At 41.1% G+C, this 25,636-nt stretch overlaps 2 protein-coding genes and 1 long non-coding RNA gene across 5 annotated transcripts in view; 1 reads left to right on the top strand and 2 right to left on the bottom strand.

The window, feature by feature from the left end:
- Positions 1–1,698: 1,698 nt before the first annotated feature.
- Positions 1,699–25,636, top strand: part of LOC308087942 — a 38,934-nt gene continuing 14,996 nt past the window's right edge. The window contains exons 1-2 of the long non-coding RNA XR_013933389.1: positions 1,699–1,882; positions 3,041–3,204. This is a non-coding gene — a long non-coding RNA (uncharacterized lncRNA). The remainder of the gene's footprint in view (positions 1,883–3,040; positions 3,205–25,636) is intronic.
- On the bottom strand, positions 9,697–21,044 carry LOC308087926 (H-2 class II histocompatibility antigen, E-S beta chain-like). 3 transcript variants are annotated; one of them, XM_080432180.1, is made up of 9 exons: positions 21,019–21,044; positions 19,365–19,448; positions 18,638–18,892; positions 17,624–17,896; positions 15,633–15,849; positions 14,502–14,569; positions 13,673–13,786; positions 13,156–13,212; positions 9,697–12,336 (listed from the first exon to the last, which is right to left on the bottom strand). In XM_080432180.1, exons 2-8 carry the CDS (start codon positions 19,429–19,431, stop codon positions 13,175–13,177), a joined length of 1,032 nt encoding a protein of 343 aa, XP_080288306.1. In that variant the 5' UTR covers positions 19,432–19,448; positions 21,019–21,044; the 3' UTR covers positions 9,697–12,336; positions 13,156–13,174. The 3 variants fall into 3 exon arrangements, with proteins under 3 accessions (XP_080288306.1, XP_080288305.1, XP_080288307.1); XM_080432179.1 differs by lacking the exon at positions 21,019–21,044 and having other exon boundaries at positions 19,365–19,501; XM_080432181.1 differs by lacking the exon at positions 21,019–21,044 and having other exon boundaries at positions 9,697–12,315; positions 19,365–19,501.
- Positions 9,697–25,636, bottom strand: part of LOC308087921 (H-2 class II histocompatibility antigen, E-S beta chain-like) — an 89,970-nt gene continuing 74,030 nt past the window's right edge. The window contains exon 9 of the transcript XR_013933372.1: positions 9,697–12,193. The gene's annotated coding sequence lies outside the window, so the exon portion shown is untranslated. The remainder of the gene's footprint in view (positions 12,194–25,636) is intronic.

Raw genomic sequence — 25,636 nt, 5'->3', positions numbered from 1 at the left:
GTTTCAAATGGGGTCCCCATCAGTGGTGGAAAGTAACTAAGTACATTTACTTAAGTACTGTACTTAAGTACAATTTTGAGGTGTTTGTACTTTACTTGAGTATTTCTAATTTCCAATACTTTTACTTCTACTCCACTACATCTCAGAGGCAAATATTGTACTTTTACTCCACGACAATTATTTGAAAACTTTAGTTACTAGTTACTTTTCAGATACAAATTATGATATTATGAAACATATGTTACCACTTTAGCCCTATTTTATACCGAGGCTATTTTCAAATATTTTAGTACTTTTACTTTTGGTACTTTAAGTACATTTTGATACCAATACATTTGTACTTTTACTCAAGTAAATTTTGAATTCCGGACTTTCACTTGTAACAGAGTACTTCTAAATTGCAGTATTGATACTTTTACTTAAGTAAAACATTTGAGTACTTTTTCCACCACTGGTCCCCATGTACTCAATTCATAGTGAGATAAATAGACAGACAAAAACTGTCTGTTCACAATCATTCAAGCACAGATGTTGACTGTCAACGTATTAAATCCTCTCTAAACCTGTTTTCTTGTGGACCCTTCATTTTATAATCCTGACATCTGTATTGTTTATATTTGGTTCTTGGCTTTCTGAGTAGTTTTTAATGTAAAAACCAAATATATATCAATTGTATTAGAGCAGTGGTTCTCAAACGTTTTTGGGGGTCCTTGACACCAAAAACGTTTGAGAACCACTGCTCTAATACAGTGGTTCTCAAACTTTTTCATGTCAAGGACCCCCAAATTGACATTTATTAGCCTGCGGACCCCCATTTCAAAAGATATGCCAGGGACCCCCATAAGAGAAGATTTTTACGGCTCTAGCAGTGATTCTCAACCATTTTGATTTCAAGGACCCCCAGTTTGACATGCATTAGGGCTACGGACCCCCATTTAATGGCATTTCTATCACTTGGACCGCAATTTATATTGTAAAATCTATGTCAAGTTAACTCTGAGAGTGTACAAATGGAACCAAAATAGACCCGTTAGGGTCTATTTTGGTTCCATTTGTACACTCTCGGAGCTACAGACCCATAAGGGTCCATTTGGTGCCTAATCTATCATTTAGCTGGGGACCCCCTGTAACTCCCTCAAGGACCCCTGGGGGTCCCCGGACCCCACTTTGAGAAGCAATGCTCTAATACATGTGAAAGTTGAACAGTTGAGCCACAGGGGGGCGCTGCGTCTCCATCAACATCAGCAACACCGCCAGCTGTAACGCATCAAGTTGGGGGTGTTACAGAGCCAACGGTGACCTGTAGAATTCTGTAACTCTCCTGTGTTTCTGTCTGTTTCTCCTCTCAGGAGCTTCTCCTTGGTTTTATTATTTGAATAAAAAACGCGTCACATCGCGTTGTGAGCTTGTAGATCTGCTACTTTCAAATCGCCTATGTATAAAATAGGGCTGAAGTGGTTAATGTATGTTTTGTAATAATAATCAAAATCTACAAAATAACTAGAAAGTTTTCAAATAATTGTAGTGGAGAAAAAGTACAAAACTAAAAGTACTGAAAATTGGAAATACTCAAGTAAAAAATACCTCAAACTTGTACTCAAGTACAGTACTTGAGTAAATGTACTGAGTTACTTTCCACCATTGCACATGATTGGATGGGTCACCAATGTGTGTGTAACAGCAGCGGGATGCGGAACAGAGGAGAGGCGAGGTGTTTAGTTACTTTAGAATCTAGATACTTTAGTTACTTTAGATACTTTAGTTACTTTAGTTACTTTAGTTACTTTAGATACTTTAGATACTTTAGATACTTTAGATACTTGACTTTGATCATGAGAATAAAAGCAATACATCATAAAACACTAGAAGAAGAAGATGTCTGGTAAGATCTACTTCCTGTTTATGTTTTTAAAGAGACTGAGGATGTTTGTGTTGTCAACACTGTGTGTGTGTGTGTGTGTGTGTGTGTGTGTGTGTGTGTGTGTGTGTGTGTGTGTGTGTGTGTGTGTGTGTGTGTGTGTGTGTGTGTGTGTGTGTGTGTGTGTGTGTGTGTGTGTGTGTGAAATGAATATGTATGTATTTAGTAATGAGTAGTAATTAATTAATTAGTCGTTTGTTAAAGAAAGACACAACTAATGAAGTGAGCAAAAATAAATAATGGTTATACATTCTATACCACATGTTATCGTATGTATAGGCTGTTGATAAATAGAGCTAAAATAGAGGAAAATAGCCAAGTGCCACGCTATGAGCTTGTAGATCTGCTATTTTTGAAAAACCTAGAAAATGTGGGCAAATCTTTGAATATATATATATATATATATATTTAAAGTGATTTTTTTCTTACTCAAATCTTTGCTTCTGGGGGGGTCCCTGGAACAACATATTTTCAGATTGTGGTCCATGGCCAAATACATGGGGGGTCCTTGACATGAAAAAGTTTCAGAACCACTGATTATAGCACATAAGATTTTTTTTAAACTGTTAGGATTTAGAAGACATTTACATGTACTTAAAGTACCAAAAGTAAAAGTATTAAAATATTTGAAAATATTAGATCTACAAGCTCACAACGCGTCGCGATGCGACGCGTTGTGAGCTTGTAGATCTGCTATTTTCAAATAGCCTAGGTATAAAATAGGGCTAAAGTGGTTAATGTATGTTTCATAATATCATAATTTATATCTGCAAAGTAACTAGTAACTAAAGTTTCAAATAATTGTAGTCGAGTAAAAGTACAATATTTGCCTCTGAGATGTAGTGGAGTAGAAGTAAAAGTATTGAAAATTCTCAAGTAAAGTACAAATACCTCAAAATTGTACTTAAGTACAGTACTTAAGTACTTAGTTACTTTCCACCACTGATGATTGTAGAATCCCCAGAATCAAAGATTTGAGTTACAAATGTTAAAAATATATATTGAAAAACGGTTATTCTTATACTCTATTATTCTGACCCATCCCTACTTTTATGCATATTTTCTCCTCTCTCTCTCTCTCTCTCTCTCTCTCTCTCTCTCTCTCTCTCTCTCTCTCTCCAGACTCCCATCGCTCTCATCTCTCCTCTCTCACCATGAGGCTGAAGGATAAGCTCCACTCTCCTAAGGTGAAGAGCCCAGCGGAGAGAATCAAACGCACCCAGTCCCAGCGCCCCGTCTCAGCCTGCATTCAACCAGACGTCAGCAGCACACAGACACACAGCAAGGTACACACACACACACACACACACACACACACACACACACACACACACACACACACACACACACCACACACACACCACACACACCAAACACACACACACACCACACACACACACACACACACACACACACACACACACACACACACACACACCACACACACACACACACACACACACACACACACACACACACACACACACACACACACACACACACACACACACACACACACACACACACACACACACACACACACACACACACCAAACACACACACACACACAGAAAAACATAGAGAAATCTGGGCCCCTCGGAAGAGTTCCCACCCTTCCAGTAGGCTATCTGTTTTGTTGTCATCTGTCCTGATTCACTCCTGTCTGGGTTTTCATTTAAAAATATGAAGCTCATTTTCAGAAAGTGGGAAAAACTATAGGCCTACATGTGAATGTATGCACATTTCCATCCACTTAAATAATGTGCGATTATTGGGAGATGGTTCATGAAATAAGCAGTAGCCTAGGCAGCACTATTTCGCCGGTCAGGTGGGACACATTATTATTGGACATATTTTATGTAAATATTTTACGGACTGGCTGATGAGATGATCTTGTTAAGATCTTATCTTAAAGTGTGTGGGAGCTATTCAGTATTTTGCATTTTTACATGTATTTAATGTTTTTATGTGTTATTTTGTTTTGTAAAATTAATTTGTTTACAGTATTACTTAAGTTAATTTGTGTCACAGCTAAATGCTCTTATTTTGAAGGTTGGGCAATTTGGGCCCACAGCTGGGTTTATTTAAGTGATGAGGGCACAGCAGCAGTCAGTGGGCACCGGGAAGGTGTATGTTTTTTTTACCAGCGTCAGGGAAGAGTCGAGCAAACATTTAACATCATTTTTTATCATCTTTTGCTGTATTGTCCCTCATGGTGAAGCTACAATAAATGCCACAAAACGTCACTGCCTGTCTGGACAATGGACTCATTCCAATATACTCCTGATCTGCGTAAGATTGGCTGCCTGGTGCCTCAGTGGCTTTTGAGTTAGTCCCTGAAGTCCACTTTGAAAAGCACTGCTCTAGACCAGAGCATGAAGAGCTCCACTTCACCGCTGATGTTTCAGTGAAGTGATTCTGGGGATGACCTTTGACCTTACTCACCTCATGCATGTGACAGGAAGTGCAGCTATGAGCAGGATGCAGATTTTGTGTATTTTCAGTTGCAAATTTTCACAAAAAAATGCATGGGAAGATGTGGGACATTTATTTTTGATAGCCAAATATGCTTGAATTAGTCATTTTGTACTTTAAGAATTGTTGTATATGTTTATTTAATGTAATTATTGTATATATTTCAGAAGCACTCCAGCAGTTCACTTGTTATTGTTTTTAGCAGTATTATGAAGTGTCATTGCCGAATACTGCACAATTAATACTAAATGTGTTTAATATATGTGACTGGAATAAGGACAACATCTGAATTCTAAGCTTCCTTTGACTGTTGGTTATGGAATAAACTTTTTTTAATGTGGTTAGATTTCCAAGTTCTCACTTGGATCCCCTAAAGCACACTTCCATTTGTGTCATTTAGGGCCTAGATCAGTGTTTATCAACCTTTTTTGTGCCAAGGCACACCTGGCATAGCCATAAAATCCCAGGGCACACCTAGATATACGGTATATATATATATATATATATATATATATATATATAATTATATATATATATATATATATATATATATATATATAATTATATATATATATATACGGTATATCTATATATGTTACAGGGTGAATGGAGAACCAGGTAGATTGAAGAAGGCGCGTTCGTTTTTACCACCCACCCAGCAATTCTGTAGAAGCAACACTAGAGGGAGCCACAAGCCAGGCTTGTGCACAAACATATATGGCTGCGACCACACACACACAGTCACACACACACACACACACACACACACACAAGCGCACGCACACACACGCGCACCCGCTCATGCTTTTTTGGGTTTATTGAAAGCAGGACTGTTAAGATACTTTTATTGTGTTCTGGCTTTTGTTTTACTTTCTCCCTGACACTGACACACACACACACACACACACACACACACACACACACACACACACACACACACACACACACACACACACACACACACACACACACACACACACACACACACACACACACACACACAGTGATCCATGAAAAGAACTATTCTGTCCCTATCGGTTTACAACTCAAACGGCGCTGAGTCGACTAGTAGAGCATCGGCCGGTCAGCGCGGGCACTCGCGCCTGGAGGCGCGAGGGCGCGCTTCCTCGGCCTCAAGCTCCACTAAGTCGGCGCGCCTCCGTCGTGGACAAGCGTGTGCGTGTGCACGCGTGTTCAGCGTTCCCCTAGCGTAGCTTCCTGGTTGCTATGTGGGGGGGAACAACAAAAGACAGGTCCGCGTCGGCACATCAAAGCCCCGCCTCTCCGCGTTCTCCTTCTCCTCCTCCTCGGAGGAGCTCCTCCTCGCGAGCCTCACGTAATAAACCCCCGCCTCGCAGCGCCGCGTCCTCCTTCTCCTCCTCCTCCTCGCGAGCCTCGCTAATAAACCCTATCTCGAAAAGCCCCGCCTCGCCCCGAAGCCCCGTGCCTAAAAACGAGCGCTCTGTCTTCAATCTACCTGGTTCTCCATTCACCCTGTGACATATACACACACTAGGGGTGTGCCGATACACTAATTTCACGAAACGATACGATACGATATTGGGCACACAACTTCGATACGATTTCGATACGATACGCACTTTTTTATCACGAAAATATATGGGGGAGAAAAAAAGCAAATGCAAACAAATATTTCTGTTTTTGCATTATTCAGACATGCAAACTTGTAGCTTTTCAGCTTCCACTAGCCGTTTTGAATCCAAATAGGGCAATAGTGTGACACCTGACCCGAAAAAAAAAACAGCATGTTGTCACCCTTTTCACCTCGGAGCTGTTTGCATACCTGATTATTATTATTGTTTAAAAAACACATATGTGACACAAACTCTTTTGACCCAGCATTGTTTCCAGCTCTTTGACCCAGCATTGTTTCCAGCTCTTTGACCCAGCAGTGTTTCCAGCTCTTTGACCCAGCAGTGTTTCCAGCTCTTTGACCCAGCAGTGTTTCCAGCTCTTTGACCCAGCAGTGTTTCCAGCTCTTTGACCCAGCAGTGTTTCCAGCTCTTTGACCCAGCAGTGTTTCCATCTCAGTCCAAACCATGCTGGGACCACTGGCAGACAACAAGGAAACACAGGACTTCATTTGGTGTTGGGTATGAGGATATAATCAATATAATCTATTGGACTATTAATCACAACACTCTTGTCATGCAAGACATTGTGAGATTAAAGCAACATCAGGCAATAACAGATTAGGCCAATAGATTTATTCAAAACCAGGTTACAACAGATTCCATCAATACATTCACATAAAAGCAGGTTACAACAGATTCCATCAATACATTCACATAAAAGCAGGTAACAACAGATTCCATCCATAAATTCACATAAAAGCAGGTTACAACAGATATCATCAATACATTAACATAAAAGCAGGTTACAACAGACATCATCAATACATTAACATAAAAGCAGGTTACAACAGATTCAATCAATAGATTCAATAAACAGATTAATTCAGAATATTCAGACAAAACCATTTAACAACATATTAAATCAACAGATTCATTCAATAAAGTCAAAATCAGGAACAACATAGTGTGTAGGCAGGTCTAATTCACCCCTAGACCTGCTTTTGGAATGTGTGACCGTTTAATCTGCGCGCGTGTGGCGCGCACACACACACACACACACACACACACACACACACACACACACACACACACACACACACACACACACACACACACACAGTTGTAGTTATATAAAGTTGTATGTGTGATGTATGAACGTAGCTTTACCTCAAATCTACGAGGCAGGGTCTTCTTGGCTCTGTGAGGAACTCCTACTGGTACATGAGGACTTACTCTGAACACGTGACAGGAGGTCCATGTTCCTCACAGTAAACTAAACACAACTCCTCACATTGATCACAGACCAGACAGACAGACAGACAGACAGACAGACAACGGTGTTAACGTTCAAAGAGCTCATTCTAATTTAGGCTCAAGTTTGTCAATTCTATCATTTTGATATAATTTCTGCCCTCTGGTCTTTTTCAGGATCAGTAATCAACGAATTTTTTTTTATAAAACACAATAACAATTGGTATTATTGAAGGGAAATAATCGACCGAAGTTAAGTTTCCGAACTTTTTGTGGGCAGTTTAGATAGATAGATAGATAGATAGATGGGACAGCAGAGAGAGCTGCCTGGCCTCCATCAGATAGATATATATTTTTATTTTAAAGTGTCAGTCCGCAACACACATTGAAACACAAAATACACGTACATACCAGAGTGAAAGAGTTGAGGACCACTCACTCACAAGGAGTTGTGAGACACATCTCCCACAGTAAGACGACAGCAGCACTGGTTACAGTTCATTTTTTAAATGTATTTACTTTAATTACCCACAGTATCTCAAACAGTATACGGATCATTTCACTTCTAGACATCAACTGAGACAATGGCCCCGATTCACTAAGCAATTTACCACCATATTTAGATCGTACCGGCATTTAAGACAATTCCTACACTAGCAGTCAGATTCATTAATGTTTTTTTGTAGGTGATTTGAGCGTGAGGTCCGCCCGTTCTCAAGTCAGCCCAGAGGCTGTCTTACCAGGGATCAAAGCTTGCATTATGTCATTAGAATGCTTTATTCTTCATGCAAAATCAATTACAAAAGGGCCAATTAAATAGTAGGCCTATGTGCCCAACATTTGTCAGCACATAAAAAAGAAAAAATATGTCAAACGATGTATTGCTTGTAGTCTATGCGTAATATAGACTTGATGCATATTCCACCGCTTTTCCTTTTCTTCCCTGGGCTATCAGTTGCATTTAGAGCTGAATTATTAGGTCCCTCAGAGTATTTGCCAGTGTCGACCAAGCGGGCCATCTCAGCCAAAGTGTCACGTTGTCAGAAACTGCAAGGTTAATTTCCCCTCCGCTCCACAAGGAGGCACCACAATGGGGTTCAGTGGTACCTGTGGTGGTGACCTCACTTCCTCCCACTATAAAAGCAGGACTGGATTCCCGTTCTCCCCTTGTCCTTTGTCTCCGAACACATGCAGCCGTCCTGTGTGTTTGCCGTGTGCTGCTGATGTACTGATCTTTGCCATGCGTCTGTTAAACCTGCTATAATGTAAGTTCCAGTGTTTTACTTCTAGTGATGTGGATTATATTTAAGAATTGATGAACTTGAGTTATGTGGATATTTAGATGCGTTTAATATTATGAAGTAAATACTTTTTTTTACAATTATTATTTTGATGATATACAATACCTTAATGTATAATATGATTTAAAGGCCATATCTATGTTTGATATTTTATCTGGCATGATATTATAATTTGTTTCTTTGTGTCTTTGTTTAGAACCGTGGCAATCATCATGAAACCCAATGTCAACACTATACATCATTATCCGGCTAAATAAACTGGATATTTGATTGCAACCTTTGTCTCCTGGTGGTTTGTGGCTCCAGTTTGAACTTTAAATCCTAACACACGTAATAATGAAGATAGGCTATGATGCCTTAATGTCACTGCAGAGGCGAAAATAGCCGATCTTCAAGCAAATTGAAAATAGCTGTTCTACAAGCTCACAACGCTTCGCGATGCGACGCGTTGTGAGCTTGTAGATCTGCTATATAAAAAAAAAAACTTGAAATAAAATGTGGAATATTTGGAAGATTTTTTAAACATTCCAACACAAATCTGGTACGGGGCTCCAGCTGGCACAAAACATTTTCAGATGGGGGGGGGGGGGGGGGGGTTGTATTAGGGGGGACAAATTAGCCTACATTAATTTGGTGGTCCATGACATGAAAATATGTGAGATTCACCAGTTAAAATAATTAAAAAAATGTGAAGCAAGCCCAAATTCACTTATAATAAGCGGACATGGCAACACTGTTCAGTACGGTGAAGTTGGATGTTTATTTCCTGTTGCCTTTTATGTTGTGAAATGGGGAGTGGAACAATGCAAATGAACTTCTCGGGAACGCGCTTGACATTTGACCAGCTGGCAGCCATCATGACATACACCTGTGATCCGCATGTTTGACGGCATCTACACACCCCTTTGTGAATTGCACGTCAGTTTGTGCTTACAGAAAATACACCTTCCTTTAGGAACTATATTTACGACCAGCTTAATGAATCTGGGCCCATCTTGAACCCTGCCTTCAGGTACGACATGGAAAGGACACATCGTTCAGCACACCTGGGGAAAAACACATGAAAGTGGAGGTTGGCTTCTCTTGTATTTTCTCTTAACAGACAGTTAAGAGAAAATACTGTATGAGTGAAATGTAAGAAAACATGAGGCCCAATTATGTTTCTTATTCCTTTATTGATATTGTGACATTCCATTCAAACCAAGCAAATTAAAGCAAAAATCTAACATCTGAACTTCAAACCATTCATGATCAGGGGTGCAGATCCCAGGGGGGAAGGAGGGGACATGTCTGACATGTTCCTCCAATAAAGTATCTTTAAATAAATGATATAATTTAAAATCTATGTTTAATAGAAGCTGATTCCACTTTTGAAATCATTCTCACATACAGTAAACACAATACTTTGTGAAGGTTTTGTTTTTGCTACCCGTGTGTCCTGATCAATAACTGCCAAATAAATGAATCCACAAGCTTCATCATCTTCATCTTCATCACTTGTCCACAGAGCTGTTAACTAGTTTAATGAGTGAAGTTCAGCCAATATGAACGGATAGAAACACAACAGTGGAGCTGAAAAACGGAAAGCTAAATAATACTGACCAAGGAATATCTAAACTGTCTGAAATAGACACATATTTTGTTCTTTATTTTAGTAAAGATTGCACAACCTTTCTGTTAACTCATCGTGTCACTGTCACAACTCGGAGTGCTCATTCTCCTAATTAACATAATTAAAATGAATAATTAAAACCTCATGGGAATTCAAATACATTTATTGGACTATTTATTTTTAGTTATGCTGCAGGACCACGTTGGAAACGAGTGTTTCATTACGCTTTAATGTGTTATCCTAGGTTTAAGTTGTTTTGTGATTTTGCTCGTATATCTTTTACCCAAATCAAATCAAATCTCAAATGATGTGAATTAATGTGAAAGTATCAATGTTTGTAAGTTTCCTTTGCCATGTAAGTCCTGCAGTTAAACATGGAGGCATGTTAATGTGTTTGTTATTAAGTCATGTGATGTCAACCTATAATGGATTATTTACATCATAACATAACATTATAGTTTGTTTCATGCATTGAACATGGATTTGGTGTTTAGTTTTTTATACCAAATGTCAGACAAACTGTAATCATTGTGACCATTATTAGTTAGTTTAAAATCCTAGCATTAGCTCTATGTTGGTGATATTATTGATGAGAAGATTCCTTGTTTGTGGTTCCCTCCTAAGTAGTAATGAGATCTGCTCCCCTGCTCATGATTAGTGATTACATATAAATCATTACATATAAATCATTACTAATATAAATGATTGCATGTCATCAGTGTTTCCCATTAATTTCATAGACTGTGGCGGACCACCATTGTCTAATTTGGGTGGAACCTGGTATACCCATCACCTCGGACCACCCTAGAGGGTTCAGGTCCACCCATCACCTCAGACCACCCAGAGGATCAGGTCCACCCATCACAGGGAAACAGTGATGTCATGATGATCTTAACACATTAATTATCACACATTATAAATTATGACATAAAAAATGACTTATGGTCAATTACAAAATAATAAAACCTTTTTCACAAACATGGCTGACTGACTTCCATTCAGATGGATATGAATATTAATGTTGTGAAGAACTCTGATTGTGTGTGTGATCATTTATTTAATGTTTCAATATAGTTTAGAACTGAAATATTATGTTTGTGTTTTCTGACAGAAACTATTCAAAGTAATTTGATGAACCGCCCACACTAATTGGGACTCCCTCTTCCTTTGGTGTGTCGCCCAGGTGGCGCCTAAACCCTGACCTTAACCTCACAAACACTATTCCTAAACCATAACCCTAACCTCACAAACACTATAAACCTTAACCCTAACCCTAACCATAACCCTGACCTTAACCTCACAAAACTATGCCTAAACCTAACCCTAACCCCAACCTTTAACTTCACAAACACTGGCCCTCATTTATCAATGGAGCGTAAAAAATGGCTTATGTTTTTCCATAAATTTGGCCGTACACCAACGTCAAAGTCACATTTATGAAGCGATCCTATACAGCCAATCCTAGCGTACATTTGGTCAGAGCTTTGATAAATCTCACGTCTGAAAACGAGCGTCATTTAAATAACACGCCCTTAAATATTCTCGAAACGCCCCGATTTTACGACATGAAGAACCAGAATACGACCAAAGAAAGCATGAAAAGCCAATAAAATAAAGCAATCATGTAGGCTATTCCCCATGAGACTCGGGCGGGCTGCAGTGATCCCGTGCCGCCACGTTAGATAGCCTGCGCTCGGCAAAGGTTACTTTGGAGCGTCGGGTTTATCTCCTTAACCCAGCCAGGTTGTAGCCTACATAACTCCATATCATAGGACACGCTACTGTAAGTTTGTAGACCTCACTGTCCATGAAAAGATGGTCGGTAGTCCCGACTCCCGAAAATGCTCTTGCAAAAGCGCTCGTATATTTTGAATATCAGATCTACAAGGTCACACCTAACCTTAACCCCGACACAGAAACTATGCCTAAACCTAACCTAACCTTAACCCTAACAATAACCTCACAGAAACTATGCCTATAAACCTAACCTTAACCTTAACACTAACCTTTAAATTCACAAAAACTATGCCTAAACCTAACCTTAACCCTAAAAGGTTGATGATGTCATCATTGTGCTGCTGTTACGACTATTTAAAAGCTGAATGGACACACATGTATTTCTTCCTCTCTCGACCAGGGAGCAGCGATGACTCTCTGCTTCTCTGAGAACACACCCAGGTGTTCTGTGAAAAGACAATAAACCAATAAGAATCAGAATATTAACTGTGTGAACATGTTAACACTTTAGAATAACCTTCCCTTATAATAGCAAATTAATCATTCATAAATTATTAGTTTAGTTTATAATTATTAAATGATGTGTTATTCATAACGTGTTAAACAGTCGGTTAATGATTTAAAACTATGCTATAAATAGTTAATAGATCATGAACAAGTTATTAGTAAACTACTTAAAAACCTGACCTCCCAGCACCCTCCCTGCAACTACAGTAACCATCAAAGTAGAAACAACTCAGTCCATTCAAACAACATTTGACCAATACTTTGTCAATAGTGTATCTTAGTAGGAAGGGCAGCTCAGTTGGTAGAACACTCTCCTTTGGACTCTGTCTTTGATCCTGCTAGTGATGGAATGATCATTGTTTTCAATGAACTGAATCATTGGGTTCAGTTCACTGAAATGTTGTGTTCAAATGATTGGTTGGTTTGGTTCAGAGTTTGGCTGCATCGTGGCGTCTCTTCACTGAACTGAACTACACAGTTCACCAAGAGGACCCCCCCCCCATCTGACCACATTGTCATCAGTGTTGTCTGATACAACATATCATTTGATTATTAAATTTGATTATTATTAGAAATTAAGCAGAAGACACATGATAATGTGAATTCACACGACGGGGGTGGTTTACCAGGCTAGTTGTTTCACTTCTTACACAAGCATGTTGTTTTGTGTATGTTTTCTAGTTTTATACACTTTTATACATTAAAACTGTATGAATGTATATATACAAAAGTTTAGTAAAAAGAAAGAGGAAGTGAACCTGGGTGTGTGGGAGGAGTCTAAAGATCGTCATTGGTTGTCGGCACCAGAATACGACCTGATAGAAGAAGAAGAGAGACAGTTAAAACAGACACACAAATACATCCTATTTACTGTATTGTGTGTATTTCTCCATAACATGCATAAATGTACACACAACACAATAACACAACAACACAACAACATTAGGGTTCAGTCATCAGAACTAATGTGAACATTTGACTCTTATTTAGGACTAAATGTAACACTGATGTATTAAAGCTAAATGTGACAACATAGAACACACTTTGACCTCTAACTAGGTCGTCTAAACTGGTCTAAACCGGTTAAGGTTCTAAACCAATATAAACCAGTTTAGGCTGTGGCTTTACATGTTTGTTTGCATTTCTGTGAGGGTTCCACATGTCATGTGATCCTCTGTTGATCTGACCTCATTTCTTTCACTGGTAGTAGATTAATTAATGAAACATGTTAATTAAACATGCTAATGAAACATGTTAATTAAACATGCTAATCACCTCGTTTCTTCCACTGGAAGAAGATGAATCCAGACAGGAACAAGACCAGACCCAGAACCAGACCTGATGCTCCCATGGCCACCTTGTTCTTCACTGACTCTGGCATGGAGTCATCTGACAATACAAATATTATATTATATTATATTATATTATATTATATTATATTATATTATATTATAGTATATTAAAACACCTTCTTCCTCACTGACTCTGACATGGAATCATCTTTGTCATTTTAGATTTGAGCTATAACTATTATTTTATACTTAGGCTATTGAAAAATATCAGATCTGCTATTCCTGAAAAAGAAAATGCAAATCTTTGAACATGAGACATTTGACAGTTACAAATGTTCGCTTTAAATATATATATTCAAAGATTTGCACAAATTGTCACGATCTTTCAAAAATAGCAGATCTACAAGCTCGTAGCGTGACTCTAGTCACAGGGACTTACCCCCCCCCCCCCAACCCTTGATGCTGAGTAAGATGATGTACCTCATCTAGACAAGACACTTTAAGTAGGTGAGGCTCCTGTCATGACCTTCTTATTAGAATGGTTACTTTTTAGGATGTTTTAATGTATTTGTATTGATTTTTATTTCTGGTGTCTGTATTATTATTGTGTCTTGTTTTTAATTGGATTGCTGTGTTTCCTTTCTGCAAAACAAATGTACCTTCAGTTACAAAAAGAGATGAATCCTTGAACCCTTAAAACAGAGTGTAGTATAACACATTACTGTAGAGTACAGTAGAATACAGTAGAATGCAGTAGAATACAGTAGATTACAGTAGATTACAGTAGAGTACAGTAGATTACAGTAACTGACCCCAGTCCATCTTGATAGGCGCGGTCAGGCTGGGATGTTCCACCATGCATGTGATCTTCTCTCCTGATCTGTAACACACACACACACACACACACACACACACACACACACACACACACACACACACACACACACACACACGTTTTTCTGCTGATGATCCTCTTCAAAAAGCACAGCATGTTTTCTATCTGATGAGGATGATCAGTACCTAAGCACAGGTGCCCCCTCTGTACCACGGTGCAGGGGGGGGCACCACGGTGCAGAGGGGGCACCCAAAATGAGCCATGCCGCTCATCATAATAACTAAATGATGAACTATTATATTTAAATGTAAGATTAAAAACACAACTACAATTGGCACCATAGCATTAGACCGTTATAGGCAATAAGATAAGCTTGTACTGATATTTTCTCCACCTAAAATAATCATGACGTGCGTGTGTCCTCAAGTTGAATGCGTGTCCATGTGGATCTGCTCAGAGCTGAAGCGGCCCCTCCTCCCCGCCCGGTCTGGCAGTGAGTGAGCAGCTGTTAATTAGCACTAACATTAGGACAGATTGTGAAAGTAGCCGATCTACACGCTGAAACGCGCCGCGATTCGACACATTGATCCGTTGATCTTTGTTATTATTTAGTTTTTTGGTTTGACTATATTGACTATTTTTGTGTAGGAGCGTGAATGCCCCGTTGGGCTCTCCTCCGCTCTAGTGTTTATTGTGTATTCCACTATTCCCTCCCCATTGCAGAAAAAATAGGAAGGCAAGAGGCAGAACTTAGTAACGTTATAGCGTATTCCTGTGTGTGTATTCATGTATAGCACACTCACTCGCGGGTCTCTTTGTGCGTTCGTCATGCTTGCACGACGACGAGCTTGCTGCGTTGTGTGTGTGTGTGTGTGTGTGTGTGTGTGTGTGTGTGTGTGTGTGTGTGTGTGTGTGTGTGTGTGTGTGTGTGTGTGTGTGTGTGTGTGTGTGACTTAATATTAGCCTACCAATTAATGGTCAATTGTCAGCAAGTGAGTAACACTTGTTTTTTTAAAGAATATATATGTTTAGGTGTCTATTAGTATTTCTATGTATAGGTGTCTATTAGATGTGTATTTCTATGTATAGGTGTCTGTTAGGTGTGTACCTGGGTGTGTACTCCAGGTAGGAGTGGTACTGGTAGTACCAGTCTCCATCAGACAGCTCGTCAGTAGAGGAGAGACCAGAGGTCAAAGGTTCTTGACCTATCCACCAGGTCACCAGGATCACTTTAGGATAGAAGTCGTAGCTGCTGCACCTCAGCATGTGAGTGTGTTCACCACGACGAGGGGGAGTCTCTGACTTCAGTCTCACTTTGGGCTCCACTGGATAAATAAGATTATTATTATTATTATTATTATTATTATTATTACCCTTATATAACCATCATAGGAAACCAAATGAGATCCAAATTATCCAGAAAGCTGCAACACACTTGGTCTTCAACCAGCCAAAATGTTCACGTTTCCCGGCTCTCCCCCGTTCTCCTCTCCCTCCATTGGCTCCCAGTTGCTGCCCTCACAGAGTACAAAACACTGATGTTGGCCTACAAAGCAACCAAACGTATGACACCCCCATATCTTCAAACCTGATCCAACCTTACAACCCCTCACCCTCCACCCGTCCTAGACTCTTCTCTCTTCTCTAAAACACCCTGGTCAATGCTCCACACGTCCCAGACTCTTCTCTCTTCTGGCTCCCAAACTGTGGAACAAATTCCCTATTGCAGTTAGAACTGCAGACTCACTCCCAATTCCATAGTAATCTGAAGACTCTCCTCTTCAGACTCCACCTCAGCCTGTAGCACTAGACCTAGCCTTGATGACCTTGCAGTCTTATGCAAATCTTAACATGTATTTTAGATATCATGTTATGTAGACAGATGCCAGGTTCATTGTAGACCTGGCATCCTATAGTTTCAATGTACATATTATTTATTTGTTTGATATTATACTGTTTAGACCAGATGTTCTCAAACTTTTTCATGTCAACGACCCCCAAAATGATATGTCTTTTGCCGCGGACCCCCATCTCAAAATATTTTGTTCCAGGGACCCCCCAGAAGCAAAGATTTGAGTTACAAATGTTCGCTTTGAAAAAAATATATTCAAAGATTTGTTTTCACGATAAAAAAAAATATAGCAGATATACAAGCTCATAGCGCGTCACTCTATAAGCTTGTATATCTGCTATTTTTTAATAACCAAAGTTTAAAAGGTTAAAGTGGTTAAAATGATTGTGATGCTATATTAACACATTTTGCTGGGGACCCCCTGGAATCCTCCCAAGGACCCCTGGGGGTCCCCGGACCCCACTTTGAGAACCAATGGTTTAAACTGATGATAGGTTCTTGGTTTACCTATCCTAGATTACTATTTCTATGCATTTGATGTATTACCTTGTGTTTTCCTTGCTTACTGTGAATCACTCTGGATTAAGAGTGTCTGAGGGATTGTAAATTGTAACTGCAAATGTCAGTGTTTGGCCACCAGATGGCATCAGAGTACTGTAGATTCTACAATAGTCTACAGTTTTCTACAACGTAGAATTCATTTATATAACGTCATTTAAACATATTAAATAATTCACAGTTACACAGTGCACAATATCATTTTATGAAAATTGCTCAAATGAAGAAGAGTAGAAACAAACAAAACAATACACATAATCCTGTAAAATATTACTAAAGTGATTAAAAACATACAAAACAAATCAGGTGGTGAAATGAAGTGTATAGAGGTGTGTTTTAGCCTGCATGGTTCTTTTTAAAGTTAATTTAAAAACATTAATCCTGGTGTCTTTGTTTTAGGCAGGTCATTATATGTAGGTGAAAACACTCAGAAATAGATTTATATGTTTCATTTATACTCGGTGTACGATGGTGACACCACATGTGAGCTTGTAGATCTGCTATTTCCACTGTGTGACAGCATGTTAGGATACAGTATAAATCAAGAGGATCTGAAATGTTTCTCAGAAGATAAAGTAGTAATAATTATTATATGATATATTAACACCATATAATCATCTCTGAATAGAATCATGTGATTTCATGTTATAGTTTATGAGGTGATGAGTGCTGCTCTGAGATCAGCTCACCTCTCTTGTTCAGAGCAGCAGAGTAGTAGTTCTCAATGTTGGGTTTGCAGCGTGCCTCTCGGTTTGCTCTCATCATAGCCAGTACTCCAGGATCTTTATTGAGGCGCTCTGCGTTCTTCACACCAAACTCAGTGTATCCAACCCACTGATCTACTCTACTGTCCCACCTGAGGTACTCATCACCATCGAAATTCATTGAGTATATGTACTGTATGTCCTTCAGCTCACTGGAGTTAAACACACAGCGGGAAGCCTTATAGAACACATATCCATCTGGAAATAGACAATACAAAATGTCATTAATGTTCAGTTTTATTATCATCTGTATAATATCAACACTAGTCTGTCTGTCTGTCTGTCTGTCTGTCTGTCTGTCTGTCTGTCTGTCCAGCTGCTGGAATCTAATGTTGACCGGGCATAAACTGTACCCCCCCGCCGCCCCTGTGTTACGGACCACATGCGTGCGCGACGCATGCGCAAATGTTTTGTATTAATTAATTAATTAACCGACCATAAAATAACATTAACAACACATACTACTATCCTTCAGTGGTGGAAAAAGTACTCAAATGTTTTACTTAAGCTAAAGTGTCTGTCTGTCTGTCTGTCTGTCTGTCTGTCAGTCAGACCCCAGCATGTATTTCCAGGATAACAGAGATAACACTTGCAAAAAGGTTGTTATTTTGAGAGCGAAATGCCTCACAATATGAATACATTTTGATGCTTTATTTTTATGCTAACTGTATAATCATATAATCTTGGATTTTGACATGATTCATGTCTTTATATTGAACATCCAAATAAATAAATAAAGGTGTGTGTGTGTGTGTGTGTGTGTGTGTGTGTGTGTGTGTGTGTGTGTGTGTGTGTGTGTGTGTGTGTGTGTGTGTGTGTGTGTGTGTGTGTGTGTGTGTGAGAGTTTGTGTGCATACGTGCCTGCGTGCGTGCGTGCGTGCGTGCGTGTGTGTGTGTGTACCGTTTTAGTTAATAACTGTGTTAATAGTATTCATGTACCTTTCACTGGTGGTTTCTTCAAGGCAGTGCGAATGGTGTCCAGCTGGGCTTTGCAGTAGTCCTGCTGACCCAAATCATATTGATAACCTCCTGTGAAGGTGATATGATCTACAAACGGAGGCTGAGGCTCCACCTCCTTCCCTTTGTTGTAGTCTGCGTAGAACATCACTTCACCATCCAGTCCTATCATGAACTCTTTATATGAGTCTTTAACTGTGTCTGAACAGCCAAGGAGTAGAATCCGCTCATGGAACACTGGGGGGAAAAAAAAAATATGACATTAATTTCAACAACAAACTTCTTCACAGTGACAATAACACATAATCATCATGTTAAACAATCATGTTTGGTTCTTATATGAAGTGAAAGGTTGGATATTAAAAGTAGCTTCCTGTCAAATGTTTTATTCACACTGATTCAATATTGTATATACAGGTAGTAAAAGGAGTGTGTGTGTGTGTGTGTGTGTGTGTGTGTGTGTGTGTGTGTGTGTGTGTGTGTGTGTGTGTGTGTGTGTGTGCGTGCGTGCGTGCGTGCGTGCGTGCGCGCGCGCGCGTGCGTGTGTGTGTGTGTGTGTGGGCATGTCATTTGTTTGTATTGTGCATTGTTCATATTTGGTTTTATAATAACAGTAGATATAAATGTATATTATATAATAACATCGCTTTGGATAAAAGCGTCTGCTAAATGACTGTAATGTAATGTAACATAAATATAATGTACTTACTTCCTGGGATCGCTTTGACATGAAGTACAGAGGAGAGGATGAGGAGGGTGGCTGTAATCTTCATCATCACTGATCAAAACTGAACTGAATTTAATAGATGAGAATAAACAGATCAGAATAAACAGATCAGAATAAACAGATGTTTACTGAAAGAGAAGTTCCGGAGTCTGAAAGAGAATGAAGGAGGACTCGTTCTGTAGTTCAGAAGAATCAGCCAATCAGATTAAAGATATGATGTTACATCATCTGTTTCCAGAAAGACGACAGTCTGGATTATTGCACATAATCATGTATATAGCTGCTGCTTATGCACCTTATGTCTCCTCATGTACATGCTGTACCTTATGCACCTTAAGTCTAACCTCATGTTTGTACTGTACTTTATGCACCTTAAGTCTAAACTCATGTTTGTACTGTACCTTATGCACCTTATGTCTGACCTCATGTACATACTGTACCTTTTTGCACCTTATATCTCCTCATGTATATACTATACCTTATGCACCTTATGTCTCCTCATGCACATACTGTACCTTATGCACCTTATGTCTCCTCATGCACATACTGTACCTTATGCACCTTATGTCTCCTCATGTACATAATGTACTTTATGCACCTTATGTCTCCTCATGTACATACTGTAGCTAATGCACCTTATGTCTCCTCATGTACATACAGTATGTAAATATCTTTGTTTAATTCATCTTTCATTCTCTCCTCGCCCCCCCCCCCCCCCCCCACGTCTTCTTTTCTTTCTCTTTCTGAAAATAACTAAAACGATGGATGGAGCTGCAAAAAAACAATGTCACCCACTTCTTTACACCTTTAACCTGTGATGTGACAATAAAGATGATTCTGATTCTGTTGAAGAGAAACACAAGAAAGAAAGAAAGTAAAATGTTGTAATTAATTAAAAGCTTTCAGATGAGACATGATGGGAGGCTAAAGGTTAAAGTTAATCACTTCAGATTGAAGTGATTACAGATTATTTAAAATATGAATAAAATAAATAATGTTTCTCATGTAGTTGCTGTTGGAGGGCAACGGGTGGGGGGTTCCAATCCACACCAAACTTTACACAAACACTGTTCAGGTCTGACAAGATCGTTCCCCCCCCCCCCCCTTTTTTCTAAACCGGATCACAGGGCTCAGTTTTAGAATGAATACCAGGCTTTCCTCCAACCTGCTCATCAGAAGCAGTTAGGGGTTCAGTGCCTTGCTCAAGGACACTTTGACATGAAGCCAGGAGGAGTCAGGAATCAAACCGGGAACCTCTGTAAACTGTGTGTGTGTGTGTGTGTGTGTGTGTGTGTGTGTGTGTGTGTGTGTGTGTGTGTGTGTGTGTGTGTGTGTGTGTGTGTGTGTGTGTGTGTGTGTGTGTGTGTGTGTGTTCAGCGTTGCTGGTAAAATGCTGTTCATGTTCATTAAACATCAATCCAAGCCTCATTACATCTCACTGCTGAAATCATCAAATGTCTTTAAAAACACACTGGTCATGTGATCATATAGTGTCACATGAGAGGTGTGTGTGTGTGTGTGTGTGTGTGTGTGTGTGTGTGTGTGTGTGTGTGTGTGTGTGTGTGTGTGTGTGTGTGTGTGTGTGTGTGTGCGTGCGTGTGCGTGTGCGTGTGCGCGCGCGCATGGTTGAACTCACCACTGAAGCTTCTGACTGGAAACTCAAACTTGAATTTCACTTCCTGATTCGCCCAGCAGCCAATTAGAATTATTCTTTTATTAAACATCACCAGTTCCTAGAAAGACATGTTGATGTCAACAACCTGACAGACTGTACATAATTATATATTTATTTATTGGTTGTTTTATTTGACTCTTGTTGGTAATGTCAACGTGTTGCTCTTCTGATGAGCAATAAGGACACTTTAAATCTGATGTAATTTAAAAGTTGAAACAGACAGACAGACAGACAGACAGACAGACATTTTAACAATTTATTAATGTCCACGCAAGTGAAACTCGTGGCGTAGTCTGTTATTCTGTTTCCGGGCCTAAGTGCCCTGGCTACATTTGCTAATGTCTGTTCAGAATCAGAATCAGAATCAGTTTTATTGTCACATCACAGGTTTACAAGGTAAAAAAGTGGGTGAAATTCTTTTTTGTACATCGTTCCCATCGCAACGTTAGTTTCCATAGAAAGAAGAGGGGGGGGGGGGGGGGAGAAGAAGAGGGTGGGGGGCAGGTGGGAAGGAGATCAAAAACAAGAGAGCAACAGAAGGCCAGACAAGTTATCTACATATTTACAAATTACCTGAGATAATAAAAAAAACTAAACTAAGGTGCCTGAGCATAGCAGCAATGTATTGTATACTGTGCATGTTATACTTATACTGTGCATGATAGACAAAGGACGTTAAGGTGCTTAGAGGAAAAGGAGCACAATAAAAAGACCCAAAAAAAGTCAGTGCGTTATACAAGGGATTAAGGTGCAAAAGGTCAGTGCGTGTCCACCTAGAGTGGACTGACCCTAGTATAATCCGCATGTAGCTCCATGAGGGAGTGCAACAAAAAGTCATTTGTACCTGGTGTAGTCCACAGGTGTGTCCGAGGGGGGGCTAAAGTCCAAGTAATTGTCCCTGGTATAATCCACAGGTGTGTTCAGGAAGAGCCAGAAAAGTCTGCGCCGCCTGCTGTCAGGCTGCTGAACTCATCCAGGCTTATGCCCCATTCAGCATTCTGACAGCGGCTGGATTGAAACTACACCAAAATCTGGTGGTGGAACTCTTGATACTGCGGTAGAGCCCCTTGCCCGGTCGCGTCGTTGTAGGGGGTTGAACAGTCTGTGACTTGGGTGGTGCTTGTCCTTGATGATGCGCTTGGCTTTGACCACGCACCGCTTTTTGTACAGTTCCTGGAGCGCTGGGAGCTCGATTCCCATTATCCGCTCTGCCGATCGCACTACTCGTTGTAGGCTGACCTTTTCTCGGGCAGTGCAGTTCCCGTACCAGGCCGTGACACAGCCTGTTAGGATGCCTTCAACAGAACTGTTGTAGTACAGCCTGAGGATGCGACGTCCTACTCCGAGCTTCTTCAGGCGGCGGAGCCAGTACAGTCGCTGCTGAGCCTTTTTCCTCACGTGTGTGGAGTGCGTCTCCCATTTGAGGTCCTCCTCGATGTGTACTCCGAGGAACTTGAACTCGCTGACCCTTTCCACTGCAGCACCGTCGATGAGGATGGGCGCATGGTCTCTCCGCGGCCTCCTGAAGTCCACGATCAGTTCTTTGGTCTTGTCGACGTTGAGAGAGAGGTTGTTCTCACGGCACCAGTGTGCCAGTGATTTGATCTCCTCTCTGTAGTCAGACTCGTCGTTGTTGACGATTCGGCCTATCACTGTCGTGTCGTCCGCGTACTTTATGATGGTGTTGGAGACATGTGTGGCTATGCAGTCATACGTGTACAGGGAGTAGAGGAGAGGGCTCAGCACGCATCCCTGGGGTGCTCCGGTGTTGAGGGTCAGGGGGTCGGATGTGATGCTGCCCATTCTCACCACCTGATGTCGGTTGGACAAGAAGTCCTGTATCCAGTCGCACATGCTTGGGTGTAGCCCTAGGTGTCTGAGCTTTTTGTCAAGTATTGCTGGGACAATGGTGTTGAATGCTGAGCTGTAGTCCACGAACAGCATACGTACATATTTGTCCTTCAGCAGCTTGTTGTCCATGTGCGAGAGGACGGTGTGGAGAGCCATGGCAATAGCGTCGTCGGTGGATCTGTTTTTGCGGTATGCATACTGCCACGGATCCAGCGAGGCAGGTAGCGTGGAGCTGATGTATTCCCTCACCAGTTTCTCGAAACACTTGCTGACGATCGGGGTGAGAGCAACAGGTCTCCAGTCGTTCAGGCATGTCACTTTGGCCTTTTTGGGAATGGGCACAATGGTTGACATTTTGAACCCTGCAGGGACCACAGCCAGGGAGAGGGAGAGGTTAAAGATGTCAGCGAAGACACCCGCCAGCTGGTCTGCACATGTCTTAAGGACCCGGCCTGGAATCCCATCAGGTCCGGCTGCCTTGTGGATGTTGACCCGTGTGAAGGCTGTACGCACTTCTCTCTCCGAGATGGTTAGAGGAGGGTTCTCCTCTGCTGGTGCTGCTGATGGCCCCGCTTGGCTGCCGCGGTTGGAGCTGATCTCAAACCGGCCGTAGAAAGTGTTCAGTTCGTTGGGGAGGGAGGCAGGCGGGTTCACCTCGCTTCTGGTTCTTGTTTTGCAGTCTGTCAAGGTGTGTACTGCCTGCCATGTGCTCCTGATGTCGCCACTGCTGAGTTTGTCTTGCATCTTTTTTGTGTAGGCCTTTTTCGCCTTCCTGATGGCGCTGTTTAGGGCCGCGCGCGTCGTGTTGCGCGTTTCCACGTCGCCAGATTTGAAACCAGCGTCCCGTTCATGCAGATGTGCACGTACTCCGCTGTCCATCCATGGTTTCTGATTGGGATAGATCCGAACTGTCTTTTTTGGGACTATGTCACCTATGCACTTGCTGATAAAGCCAGTGACTGAGTCTGAGAGTTCGTTGATGTTATTCCCAGCGGCGTTCTTAAACATCCCCCAGTCAGTCTGGTAGAAGCAGGATTGTAGCATAGCGTCTGTGTCCTCAGACCAGATTCGGATTTCCTTCTCAACGACCGGCTCCCTTTTTAGCCTCTGTTTGTAGGCAGGTAGCAGCTGGATGGCGTCGTGGTCAGAGCTTCCTAGCGGTGGGCGGCGGAGAGCTTTGTATCCATCCTTGAAGGGCGTGTAGCAGTGGTCAAGAATATTGTCACCACGGGTACTGCAGGCGACATGCTGGTGGAATTTGGGAAAGACCTTTTTTAAGTCTGTCCGGTTGAAGTCGCCTAGGCAGATGACTGCGCAGTCCGGGTGGCGATTTTCTTGTGCACTGATCGCCTGGTGTAATTCCCTCATAGCTGTGTCCTTATTAGCTCCAGGATGAATGTAAACAACGGCTACAATCACGATGCTGAAGTCGCGTGGTAGGTAGAAAGGACGGCAGGCTATGATTAAAAGTTCAAGGTCTGGTGAGCAGTGACTGTCTAGGATTTTAACATCTTTGCACCAGTTGTTGTTGATCAAGGCACAAACTCCCCCCCCACGTTGCTTACCGCTCAGTACAGGATCTCTGTCCTTCCTATACGCGGTGAAGCCAGGAGGAGTGATAGAAGAATCAGATGCTAACTCCGTTAGCCACGTCTCTGTTAGCACAACAATACTAGTCCTCCTCGTCTCTGCGTTGTATTTAACGCGCGCCAGTAAGTCGTCCATAGTGGTCACTGTTCTTGATTCACACAGAGATCTAACGTTCGCTAGCAGGATTGAAGGCAGTGCAGGTTTATATCCACGTTTTGTTGTTCTTACGAGAACTCCCGCTCTAGTGCCTCTTCGCCACGGTCTTTTTCGTCGGGGGTTTGTTGATCCAGGCGGAACAAAGGGGACCCCACCCCCCACCCAGCCGAGTGGAAGGTTTTCAGCAAAAAAGTCCGGAATTCTGTGTGTAATCGCTGTGCTAATGTCCATAAGTGCTTGTCTGTCATAACTCCTTAGACACGCGACGGTGTAGGGAAAGAGGAGAAGGCTAAAAAATACTAAAAAGATGGAAAAACGTTGCGATGTTACGGAGCATGTACGAATGCGGCCGTCCTTCATGGCGCTTCCGGTCAGCTGTTTATATTGTATTGTTTTTTTCTTTAAAGCACTTTGGTTGACATGGTCATGTTAAATGTGCTATAAATACAGTTTTAGTTGAGTTGAGTTACATAATTATGAAGTAAAACATGTCATCAGTATTAATTAGGTTTTTGTCTTGCAGTGGAAACAAATTTACTGAATTAGTTTTGTTGAAATCAGCTAATGTGTGTGTGTGTGTGTGTGTGTGTGTGTGTGTGTGTGTGTGTGTGTGTGTGTGTGTGTGTGTGTGTGTGTGTGTGTGTGTGTGTGTGTGTGTGTGTGTGTGTGTGGTTGAAGCTTCTCACTAAATGTTAATTTCACTTCCTCATTCACTCAGCAGCCAATCAGAATGATTATGTTATTAAACATCACCAGTCACTAGAGAGATATTATTTATGACGTGAACAACCTGAAGTAACACTTTGATCACATGACGTGATGGTTTCATCAGTGAGATGTAATGAGGCTTGGATTAGAGGAGCGTCTGTGAGTTCAGTTTACAGAGGTTCCCGGTTTGATTCCTGACTCCTCCTGGCTTCATGTCGAAGTGTCCTTGAGCAAGGCACTGAACCCCTAACTGCTTCTGATGAGCAGGTTGATG

Source organism: Gymnoscopelus braueri (assembly GCF_963280865.1).
Source record: "Gymnoscopelus braueri genome assembly, chromosome: 7".
Classification (NCBI taxonomy): Eukaryota; Metazoa; Chordata; class Actinopteri; order Myctophiformes; family Myctophidae; genus Gymnoscopelus; species Gymnoscopelus braueri.
Note: the sequence above shows the minus strand (reverse complement) of the source record. Positions and strands in the feature narration are given on the sequence as shown.